Genomic DNA, 11654 nt, shown 5'->3' with positions numbered 1-11654 from the left:
GACCAACCATTGGTTAATTTTCGTTGACATTAGTTAGTTAGTTATCAGGGGAACAGATGCAAACCACAGTGAGATATCACCTGGCCTACTAGGGGACACTGGGTCAGTGTTGGGAGCAGAACTGTTTCCTCCCCAGATTCACGTGTTGAAGCCCTAACGCCCAGTAGCTCAGAATGTGACTGTGTTTGGAGATGTGGTCTTTAAAGAGATAATTAAGTTAAAATGAGGTCATATGGGTGGGCCCTGATCCATTCTGACTAGTGTCCTTATAAGAAGAGGCAATCAGGACACAGACACACAGAGGAAAGACCACTGAGACCAGGAAGAAGATGGTGTGTACAAGCCCAGGAGGGAGGCCTCAGAGGAAGCCAACCTGCCGGCTCCCAAGACAGGCTCCCAGCCTCCAGACTTGGGCGGAAGTAAATCCCTGTTGTTTACACCCCCTGGTCCGAAGCACTTCGTCCTGGCAGCCCTGCGAACAAATACAGATGGCTGTAATAAAAAAGACAGACAGTGACACGTGCTGGTGAGGACATGGGAGAAGCCGGTGCCCCCGACGTGGCTGGAGGGAGTGAGAAATGGTACTAACACTTTGGAAAAAAAGTTTAACTTAAAAAGCTAAATGTAAACTACCACCCCACTCCTAGGTACCGGCGGAGAGAAAAGCAAGCCCCGGTACGAAGGCGAGAACATTCACCGACAGCAAACAAAACTGGGAACAGCCCAGAGCCCTCAGCTGAGGAGCTAAAACGGGGCGTCCACACCACGGCACGCTGTTCAACAGCAAAAAGGCCCGACACAGCCGCCCCGCTTCTCCTCCACGGCTGTGAGCCCGGGTGGGGAGCCCTGACCCCGCGGGGCCGAGCCCCCACTTGGCCGCTCACTCAGCCAAGGCGACTGTGAGCCTTCTCCCGGCCAGGCTGGGCGGGCCCTGGGCCACAGCGGCCACCAAGAGTGTCAGGCTTGCCCTCGGAAGGCAGACAGCCCAGGAGCTTTAGGCCCTGACACGTGAGGAGGAGCCCCTCTGGGTGGGTGGGTGGGTAACCCAACCCAGCTGTGCCTGAACCAAGCTGCTCCAAGGGGCCAGAGGGAGAGTCTGCGCCCAGATACCCCCGCAGGAGGAGCAGCGGGGGCTCAGCCGGCCGGGGGTCTGCCCCGCTGGAGCTCGGTGCTGTAAGTGTGAATGGTGTGTGTGAGATGCGTGTGTTTCTGTGAGGTGTGAGCCGTATGTGGATGTGGCGCGTGTGTCTAAGCGAGTGACAGACGGTGGGGCCCCCCGGACGGGGCGAGCGTGGGAGGGGTGCGGCGGCGGCAGACGCAAGGCTCCGCTCCCCCAGCCTGCGTCTCCACGGCAACGGCAGCCTCGGTCTGGGGCTCGGCCCCTCCCCCGCCCCGCCCCAGCTGCGAAGCGTCTGGAACCGCATCCTTCCTCCGCATCCTTGTCCTGCGACCGCATCCTGCCGCAGCTGCCCATTGGAGCCACCTGTGAGCCATTTCCACATTTTTCCTTGTGGAGCGGGGTCGAGGGGGGCCAAGTGTGTGCAGAGGTGTGCAAATGCGTTGCGCGAGTGTGCATGGTGCGTGTGCGGGGGCTGCAGCTATGCCGGTGTGTGTGCACAGATGTGAGAGGTGCGAGTGCGCAGATGTGCGGGATGCGTGTATGCAGGTGCGTGTGCAGCGGTAGGAGAGCGGGGGTGGGAGGGCCCTGCGACTGACCCATTGGTGGCCGGCGGAGCTGGGGTCCTCCCTTGGGGGTCTCTGCTGACCCACGCGGGGTGCTGCCCTCAGGCCTCCCGGAGGATCGGGGCCTCCGCGGGGCGAGTCTCTGCCTGGACGTCCAAGAAGGGCGGTGAGTGTCCAGCTTTGCACAGACCAAAGGTGCTGCCCGGCTCCCGGTCCTCAGTAGAGCGCACAGCTCGGGTCGGAGTAGGACTGACTGATGGAAAGCAGCGCCCCCCAACCCATGGTGACTGCAGCCCCTCTCCCGTGAGCCAGCTCCACCTCTGCAGGTCTGAGAGAGCCAGTGGGAGCTGGACGTCCCCGAGGTGGGGAGGGGGTGCCAGTTCCAGGACCGGTTCAGTTCTGCCTGAGTGGGGTGGGGAAAACAGAAGGGGGCATCGGATGGATCAGAGCAGGGAAAAGCGCTCCCGGCAGCGGGAGTGGGGGGTGGCGGGCGGGCTGGGTGGGGGAGGGTTAGGGAGGTTGCGCGGCAGGCGGGAGGTGGCCCAGAGGCAGGAAGAGGGCATTTCTCCAGAACTACCTGCCCCAGGCTCTAGATCCAAGGCCACAGGTGGCTGGTAGGTGGGAGCTGAAACCGGTGCAGACCTGCACCTCCCACCACCTTCCCCCTCGCTTGGGCCGCTCAGGGCTGGGCTGGCGCCAGTGGTCCACCTGCCCTTGAACCAGCAGCCAAACCCACTACCGGCCAGCAGGGCAAAGGGTGGGAGGGCACCTAGGTGGGGGCTGAGGCTGGGCTAGGAGACAGGGCTCGGGAACAGGGACTCTGCGGGGGCTTCAGCAAAGCCTGCAGGCCCCCTGCGCTCCGCAGTCACATGCCTGCCCAAAGCGCACAGGAGGCTCGTGCCCGGCCCTGCACATGCCCGTGCCGGTGCGCACTGATGCGCACCTATGAGTGACGCAGCATCCAGGGTAGTGTGTGTGTGTGTGTGTGTGTGTGTGTGTGTGTGTGTGCGCGCGCGCGCGCGTGTGTGTGTGAAAGCGAGTCTGTGACGTGACCTGCAGCCCAGCTTCCTGCGGGCTTTCATCTAAGGGTCCGTACCCTCCCATCCATCCATCCATTCTGTCCATCAGCACAGCCTCACTGCTCATCCGGTGCGCCCGTCCCAATCCTCTTAGAGGAGACGTGCACCTCCCTCCAGCCCAGGAGCCCACAGCTGGTGGGGAGCAGCTGAGCCGCTGCAGAAGGCATAATTACAGCGCAGGGTGGGTGGAGAGGGCCGGTGGGAGGAGTAGAGAAGACCCTTCCAATTCCACGGAGCTCTGTGTCTGTCGTGTGAATGGGCCCAGCCAGCCTTCCCAGGGGGTCCTCATGACTCAGCTAAGGAAGGGAATGTTGGGGGGCGCTTCCCGCATGCAGCCCAGCCTCTCCCCGTCATTCTGACTGGGCCCCAAAGGGCTTCTTTTCTTCAAGAAGACGTGTCATTGCCTGCCTGTCTCTGTTGCCATGGAAACCCGGGATGATGTAACATGAACGTCACGCAGAGTCAGAAGAGCTGGAGCTTACGTTTGGGTCAGACGGAACCCAGAGGCGGAGCTCCATATGCGGAGGGGCCTCCGGCGGGAGGAGGGGGAGACTTCCTCCTTCGGCCTTCCAGAGGGAGTGGCCACCAACCTGGATTGACGGGTCTACGCTCCTGTAAACTGCAGGCTTGGTTTGCTAGCCTCGGGGGCGTCCGCTGCGTAAAGGTCCCCTCTCTCCCTGCGCGGCACCATTCCCGCCCCAAGGCCCGGGCACTTGCTGTCCCCACCTCGAACCGCCCTCCCCCGCAGCCCCCTGTCACCATCATACCCTCTCCGTGGCCCCCTCTCGACGCTTTTGGTCTCTGTTTCTTTTCCTTGCACTGGATTGCCGGACCTTTTTTTTTTTTTTTTTTTTTTTTTTTTAATGTGCTGATGGCTCCAAATCCATCTCTGCCTCATGGAGCGTGGACGTCATATAAGCACTGTCCGCGTGGATAATGACTGACTGATCGCCCGCCCGCCTGGGGCAGGTGCCCAGGTGACCGCGTCATCCACAGGCTGAGCCCAGGCCAGGCTCGGACCTACCTCAGGAAGAGCCCACCAGCTTGGCGGGTGGGAGTGGGGCCGCTTCGCTGGTCTCTAAGGGCCACGAGAGAGGCGTGCACATCCAGGGAAGGGCCCCAGCTCAAGACCCTAAGAGCACCTTCCTCCGCGGGCCACCAGGGAGTCCACGATGCCGGCGACCCCTTTCTCAGCCCAGGCCGGCTGCTTCCCACCTGTCCCACAGTGGCAGACCCAAGGGGATCCCCCAGTGCCTCCCACACTCCATCCTGTGCATCTGTCTCCACGCTGGGCAGGGGCTCTCCCTCAGCGTTCCTACCTGGCCTGCCCACACTGGGACCCACCGCAGCGCCTGGCCACTGGGGTGTGAGAGAGCGATCGCCTGTGGGACCGGTGGGCACCGGTGCTGGTGGGGCTGTTACCAGGAGAGGTCACCCAGGACAGAAGTCTGGGGGCTCAGAGGCAGAGCAGTCTATGCAGGGTGGGTGCAGGCAGTGGTGAGGGAAGGACCGCATTTGGAGGCCAAGGCAGAAGACGCTGCCCTTGGGTTCTACCCTTCACCTCAGAGGGTCCTCACGAAGAAGGGGACAGGCAGGGCACAGCTGTCTGTTCAGCTGAACTTCGGGGTCCAGTCCTGGGGGGAAGGGGTGTGGTGCGGCTGTGCCTCTGCTACCTGCCCACTGTCCTTTTGTTGGTTTCCTTTGCTTGTTACTTTTTTTGTTGTGAATATAACTAACTCAGAAGAGGACATAAAGCAAACATGCAGCCTAATCATTTGTCATAAGTGAACCCCAGGCATCTACTATCAGGTGAAGACTGGAAACCCTGCCCCAAAGCCGCTCCTCTCCCCCGAGGGCACCACCGGGACTCTGCATACACAGGCGCATTGCCCAGACCGCCCCCCCCCCCACCCCAGCTCTTAAAGCAGGCTGTGTTTGCTTATTCTTGAAACTTCCTTTTGCTGGCTTCTTTTGGCAGCTCTGTTTCTGTGACTCAGGGCTGTTCTTGCATGTAGCCAGTAGTCTCTTCACTTCCACTGCTCTAAGGAACTCAGTCCCAGGAATGCCTTCTTTATGTACTCGTTCTACCCTGGAGATGCATGCTGGTGCGCAGTTCTGTGGGAGGGTGCGGCCGTCCACCTGCGGCACACCCGCCTTCCTGCCGGTGTCCACCCAAGAGTGAGGCCAGTCACAGGTTCAACATCCTAGGTAAAACACATCGACCCCCACCGTGCACAGTGTCTGCTCCCGCACCCTCAGGGGTTCTGGTGGGCAGGTCCCCACCTGGCTCGAATGTGTCTCCTCAAGGAGAAGAAGGTAAGCGCTCTTCAGAATTCATGGCCATTTGAGACCTGCTTTTGTCTGTTTTTCTCTTGGGTTAGCTGTCTTTCTTTACCAACTCGAGGCATTCTATGTATTTTAGATAGCCGCTTTGGATTGGCTTCCTTGAGCGGCTGTAACAAATTAGCACAACTGGTGGCTCAAAACAACAGGCACTTATTCTTCCACATCTCTGGAGGCAAGAAGTGAGAAATCCAGATGTTGAAAGGTCCATGCTCCCTCCGAGGCGGTAGGGGAGGCTCCTTCCTGTCTCTTCCCGCTCCTGATGGCCCCAGGAGTCCCTTGGCTTGCGGCTGCATCCCTTCAATAGCCGCCTTCAGGGTCACATGGTCTCCTCCTGTGTGCGTCTGTGTCCAAATTTCCCCCTTCTTAACAAGGACACCAGTCATTGGATCAGGGTCCACCCTAATCCAGTATGATCTCATCTTAATTCAGTTAGATCTGCAAAGATGCTGTTTCCAAATAAGATCACATTCAGGGAGGGGTTCCCAGGGTTAGGACTTGGGCACATCTTTTGTTGAACCCACAACAAGCCCTTTCTCATTTGCAGGTTGCAAGTATCTTCTCCCAGTCTTGGTTTCTATTTCCATTCTTTGAAGGCTATGTTTTGATGGGCAGAAGTTCTTAACTTTAATGTAGTTCTTTTACCAATGTTTCTTTTTGTGGTTAGTGCTTATTTGTCTTACTGAAGAACTCTTTCCTTCCCTGAGACCAGGAAAGCATTCTCCTGTATTATCTTCAAGATGCTTTTCCATCTTGGTTTATCCAGCTGGAGCAGTTTTTGTGTGAGGCGTGAGGTGGAGATTGGGTCCACTGTTTGCCATGTGGACATCTATTTATAGAAAGGTGGCCACCCCTCTGCTTTGCAGCGACATCTTCATCATAAACCCGTGGTCCGTGAGTGTAGAATGTGTCACATGGGCACACCATGCACCAACCCCACACAGCTTAGACTCCACTGCTGTGTAACGAGCTGGACGCCTGGCAGACGAATCCTTCCTTTGGCTTTTCCAAGACTTTCTTCTGGATGAGTTTTGTGTGGAATTTGCATTATTTCCTCCTTAAGTGATTGGTAGAATTTAGGGGTGATGCTTTATGGCCTGGAGTTGTCAGAAAGTTTTAATGACAAATTCAGTTTCTTAGTGGACAAAGGACCTTTTCTTCTTTTGACTATGTTTTATGTTTTTACTTTTTCAGTTAGAAGTCATTTGCTGTGACTCTTAGTGGTCAGCCCAAAAGTGAGACCATCTTGACCTCTCCAGTGTTGGGGGAGGCTTTGACCTCTTCCAGGCCACGAAGGCCCCTCCAGCATCCACCCTGCCCCCACTTCTGCTCTTGTCAGGTCATTCCAGGTCCCTGATGGCCCAGCCCCAGGTCCACCTTTACAACCATGCTCTGTGCAGGTAGTGCTTGGATTTACCCACCAGCATTCTCTTCCTATAGCCCTTTGTTACTTCCCCATCTCCCGCAGGGTTGCCAGATAAAACACAGGACACTCAATTAAGTTTGAATTTCAGATAGACAATAACTTTTTAGTATAAGTATGTCCTGTATTGCATATTACATGGATATATTACAAAAAGCAAAAGCACCCCTTGCTTGTCTGTAGTTCAGACTTCACCTGGTGTCCTGTATTTTTATTTGTTAAGTTTGGCCTCCTGATTCTCCAGCCTTCTCTCTGGGATTGTTTTCTCTTGGTTGGAATAGCTGCCCTTGGAATGTCCTCTAGAGGCGCCATCCCCTGCAGGGCTGTGGGGACTCGAGGGAGCCCAGTGGGCAGGAAGGGACTAGAACCCTGTGGCTGGTCTCGCCTGGTCTGTCCTAGGGAGATTGGCCTGCTGCCCACAGCCCATCCTGGCTCTGGTGCGAGGAGCATCAGGGTCAACCTGGGGTCCTCTCACTCCAGAGCCAGCTGGTGTGAACATCTGCTAGGTGGCCAGTGGGCAGTGACTCTGTGTCTACCTCTGGACAGGACAAGGACTACCATCCACCATGGTGAAGCTGAGCTGCAGCTTCTCGGGGAAGTCAGGCAAAGACCCTGGGGACCAGGATGGGGCTATCATGGACAGCGTCCCCCTGATCAGCCCCCTGGATGTCAGCCAGCTGCAGCCATCCTTTGCTGACCAGGTAGGTGAGCAAGAAAGGACGAGGCGGAAACAAAGGGGTACAGGAGAGGTTGGTTTAGGTGTGGCCTCTTGCAAGGTGCAGGAGAGGCTGGCCATCCATGTGACCGGTCAGCTCTCCTGCCACCCAGAACCACCCTTTTCACCTGTAAACTGGGGTAAACCAGCCTCAGGGTGACAGTGAGAGTTCACACACTATCACACAGACAGCGCCCAACCTGTCTGCTGTCCAGCAGGGGCTCAGCAAGCAAAACTCTCCACCCTTCCTCTGCTGGGTGCGCTCTGTGGTGGGTTGGGGACTGAGATGGGGTCCTTGGGCAAGTGATTGGTGGAGGGGGAGCTCTCAGACGAAATCTGTAAGAAGCAGAGCTCAGCTCTGACACAGCCCAGCCTGATCCCACTTGAGCCTGTAGAGTGAATGGTACCAAGAGTTGTCCCAGCTGGAGGCCCCATCGGTCAGCTATGACTGGGGACCATGGGAATACTTTCCAGGCATTGCTCCTGTGGCTAAGGGCAGTTCTCTAGCAATCTGTGTGGGCTTCAGCTGAGCCTGCTATGGTTCTGGACCTAGTTCTCAAAGGACACTGTGGGAAGGCTCAGTCCTTGCCCCTCAGTGGGAGACATGAGGCACAGGACTGCACCTGCCTGTGGCCTTTGTGGTGGGGCCTCAGACTCTGGGAGTCAGAGGAGAGATCGGGGTGGGCTTTCTAAGAAACCCAAGCTACAGAGCCACTGAAGGGGAAGCTCCTGGCAGGGAGAGCTAGCACCCTCAGAGTCAAAGGCAGCCAGCAGACTGAGGGGCTGTTTGCATGGTCTGGCCAGGACGTGGGCTGCCATGGCCCCAGCAGACTTCCAGTGTCCACCTTCCCTTGGCCTCAGCCGGTAGCCCCTGGAACCCTGCCACTCACCAGTCCTGGCAGATGGCCAGCACCCACACCACTGTGGGCAGCAGACCCCTTGTCCCCTTCTCTCCCAGCCCTCCCAGTTCAGGGCCTCTGGGGTCATCTCTTTCCACAGGTGGTCATTAAGACACAGACGGAATACCAGCTGTCCTCTCCGGACCAGTCGAAGAAGTTCTCTGATCTGGAGGCCCAGAAACTGAGCGGCAGCCACTCGGGCCATGGGCGCAGGGTACCCAACCCTCCTGTCAGTTCTGTGGGGAGTTAGGGCAGGGCAGTGGAGAGGCACCTACAGGTCCTGGGCACCCAGGCTCTGGGCTGGGTCAGCTGGGCCCTTGGTCAGGGCCCTGCTCTCAGGGGGAGAGTGTCACAGGGAATCACCCCATTCAGGGGTGGGGTGCAGGGCTGGGCAGCGCCAGGCTAAGCCCCAGCCTCCCTGTCGCTGTAAAGTGGGGTGAAAGCAGCAGCTGCCCTCGGAGGATTGCTGTCTGGGTGGTGCTGGCTCGTGCCCTGTACCCTCTCCCAGGTGGGTCATTGTTTCTTCCTTGGTGACTCCTGGGTTTCCTACACACAATAGGCACTTTTTCTGTTAGGTGTCAGGCAAACGTTTTTCCCCTTCCTTTTCCAGCTCTTAACCTTACTAATGACGGCTTTTTATCATTTTTAGTGTACTATTTCTGAAACCTTCATTTTTCAGTAGTTAATCTGCCCTTTCCCCCTTTCTCCATCACTTCCGAGAGGCCAGCGAGCACGGGGCTGTGTGGTCCTTGCAGGGCCCTGCTGCAGCCTCACATCCCCCTACCTGGGCTCTCCCCTCCACACCTCCCCACCCACCAGGTGTCCACGGGGAGGATGCTGGCCTTTACCCTGGCGCTCCTGGCCTGCGTCGTGATCATGTACAAGGCTGTCTGGTACGACCAGTTCAGCTGCCCCGACGGCTTCCTGCTTCGGGTAAGGACGGCAGCCTGGGCGCTGGGGCTGGGAAGGGGCAGTCGGGCCTCCCTGCTCTCTGATGGCCTCCAGGCAGAGTGCCAGGGAGGGTCTCGAGCAGGTGTCCTGAGGAAGCCTGGGTGACAGGTGCCTCCGTTCCCCTCCCCCGCACCGCCAACCCCTCCTCGGGGTGGGGGGGACAGGCGTTTCCCGTCTGTGGGACTGTGACCTCCCAGGTATATTCGAGTCCTATCTTTAGAAAAATGAAAAGAAAAGGTGTTTTAGCTGGAGGTTTTGTCTTCCTGTGATTTAAAAAGTGGAGCCTAAGGAAGGAGGTGCCGCGGGGGTGAAGGTGCGGGCCCCGCCGCAGGCCGCACGGTTCTCCCCGCGGGGCCGGCCTTTTCCTCCCTGCCTGGCACGCAGCGGGCTTCTAGGCCGCAGGATATAATTTTCTATATGTGTGACAGGTATTTCCCCATTCTTTTTTTTTTTCTCGACTTTGCTTATGATGACTTTTAAAAAATCACTTTCAGTGTAATTTTTTTAAGCTTCTAAGTTCCCAGTAGATAAACCCCCGCCTTTCCCGTGGTTTCCGAGGTGGAAGCGCTTGACCACACGTGCCCAGAGGCCCGTAGGCCCTCGGCTGTATTTCCCAGGGGTCCTTCGGGCTGTTAACCGCGCGCACTCACTAGGATCCCTCGGAAGTCCAGGGGCTGGGGGCGGGCTGCCTGCATTCGCCGAGCCCCCTCCCCTTCACTCTGGAAGAGGCCACGACCACCCGTGTCTGACAAGGGCTGGCTCTTCCTGGGGCTTTGAGTTCTGAATTGGAGGCTGACCTCTGGTGGCTTGAAATTATGGCAGAAACAAATGGATTTAAGGGCACTGTCTACAGTACTACTGAACTGCTCAAAAGCAGAAGGGACAGGAAGGCCCCGAGGTGACCGCTCTCCCGCGTGTGGCCCTCGCACATGGCTCCTGCGTAGTGTCCGATGTCACTGAGGACAACACCCCGCTTTGCACACCCGGGCCCATGGGCTTGGCCGCCTCCCCCATCCCCCCCCCCCCCCCGCGCGCCTCCCTCCCCAGTTCCCCTCTCCCCCGCTCCTCGCGGCCCCTCTTCCCTGCGCCCCGCCCCCGCCCCTGACCGGCTCACTCCCGCAGCACAAGATCTGCACCCCGCTGACTCTGGAGATGTACTACACCGAGCTGGACCCCGAGCGTCACCGCAGCATCCTGGCGGCCATCGGGGCCTACCCAATGGGCCGCAAACACGGCACGGAGACTCCGTGGGTTGGGGGCTACCGCGCCTTCAAGGAGACGCCCAAGGCACCCAACCGGGCGGGCGCGGCGGCCGCCGCTTCGGAGCCCTCCGGGAAGCCCTCCGCCAAGCCCTCCGCCAAGCCCTCTGCGAAGCCCTCCGCCAAGCCCTCCCTGAAGCCCTCGGAGAAGCCCTCCGCGCAGGGAGAGAAAGAGGCGGCGCAGGTGGCGGGGAGCGCGCTGCCCACAGCTCCCCAGTGACAGCCCCTGCGCCCGCAGCCCGTCCGGGTAGGTGTGCCCCGGGGGCCCCGGGGGCGTGGATGTCGACCCCAGCCACTCTTTCGAGCATCTTCCCTATCCCCCCCACCCCGGGAGCGCCTACCCCATCTGCCCGAGGCTTACCCAGGGGTGCTGTCCGCCCACGCGACCCCTGTGACCGCGTCTGAGCTCCTGGGAGGGGCTTGGGCGGGTGGGGACCCGCGGGACCGGAGGGGGCGGTGTCAGGTGAACCGGAGGCGGGCGGGCGGAGTTCAGTCTCGCCGTTCTTCCCCTGCAGGCGCGCGGTAGGGGGCCGTGTGCCGGCCCCGCCTCGCCCGCTCTCACCCCTCGTCGCCTCTGTCTTCGCAGCACCCTACGCCGCTACCTGCGCCGGCCCTCGCCAGAGGCTCTCCCCGCTGTGGTCGTGGCCCTGCTCCCAGGACCCCTCGCTGACGCCCCCGCCCCGTGAGCTTCTAGCTCTGTCGCTTTTCTCTAAGTAAAGATTCACATCCACCTGGCTCTCGCGTTTCCTGAGCATCCTCGGTTCCTCCGGCCTTTTTCCTGCCCCTCAACCCCAATCTGGGCGAGCACCCGCATCTTGTCCCCCACTGCCTACAGGGACCCCTGAGGGACCTCGGGGAGCGGTGATAGCCGCGGAGGGCAGTGAGCTGGACACGAGGCTCACGCAGCTCATGCGTACAGGGGAGGAGGCAAGGGCCATTATGCAAGCCGGCCTGGGGGCCAAAGCCCCAAGTGGACAGGCCCTGGTTTGGTCCATCGCTCGGCTGGCTACAACGGAATAAGCTCGCTTCCACCCAGGGAAGCCTCCCAACTGACCGCCACCTAGCCCCAAGCCCAGCCATGTCCATCACAGTCTACAGGTGCTGGGCCTGGTCCCTAAGCCACTCCCCCATCTGGTGGGAGCGTCTGAATCCCTGGGCTCTGGGCAGCACCCACATACGGTTCCTGCCCACAAGCTGCACTGCCCACGAGATGAGTGACTGGATAAAGCATCAAGCAGATGCTCATCTGAGGGCACGTAGGGCATCCGGGGGAGGGGTGTAAGCTGGCCCTTGGGGCCCCAG

The 11654-nt window shown here is 59.3% G+C and overlaps 1 protein-coding gene across 2 annotated transcripts; it reads left to right on the top strand.

The window, feature by feature from the left end:
* The first annotated feature begins 1390 nt into the window (after nt 1–1390).
* CALY (calcyon neuron specific vesicular protein) lies at nt 1391–11087 on the top strand. 2 transcript variants are annotated; one of them, XM_031462100.2, is made up of 6 exons: nt 1391–1485; nt 7075–7229; nt 8243–8356; nt 8962–9075; nt 10216–10599; nt 10939–11087. In XM_031462100.2, exons 2-5 carry the CDS (start codon nt 7095–7097, stop codon nt 10570–10572), a joined length of 720 nt encoding a protein of 239 aa, XP_031317960.2. In that variant the 5' UTR covers nt 1391–1485; nt 7075–7094; the 3' UTR covers nt 10573–10599; nt 10939–11087. The 2 variants fall into 2 exon arrangements, with proteins under 2 accessions (XP_031317960.2, XP_031317961.2); XM_031462101.2 differs by lacking the exon at nt 1391–1485 and adding an exon at nt 1576–1849.
* The last annotated feature ends 567 nt before the right edge of the window (nt 11088–11654 follow it).

The sequence above is a fragment of the Camelus dromedarius genome, chromosome 8, assembly GCF_036321535.1.
Source record: "Camelus dromedarius isolate mCamDro1 chromosome 8, mCamDro1.pat, whole genome shotgun sequence".
Classification (NCBI taxonomy): domain Eukaryota; kingdom Metazoa; phylum Chordata; class Mammalia; order Artiodactyla; family Camelidae; genus Camelus; species Camelus dromedarius.
Note: the sequence above shows the minus strand (reverse complement) of the source record. Positions and strands in the feature narration are given on the sequence as shown.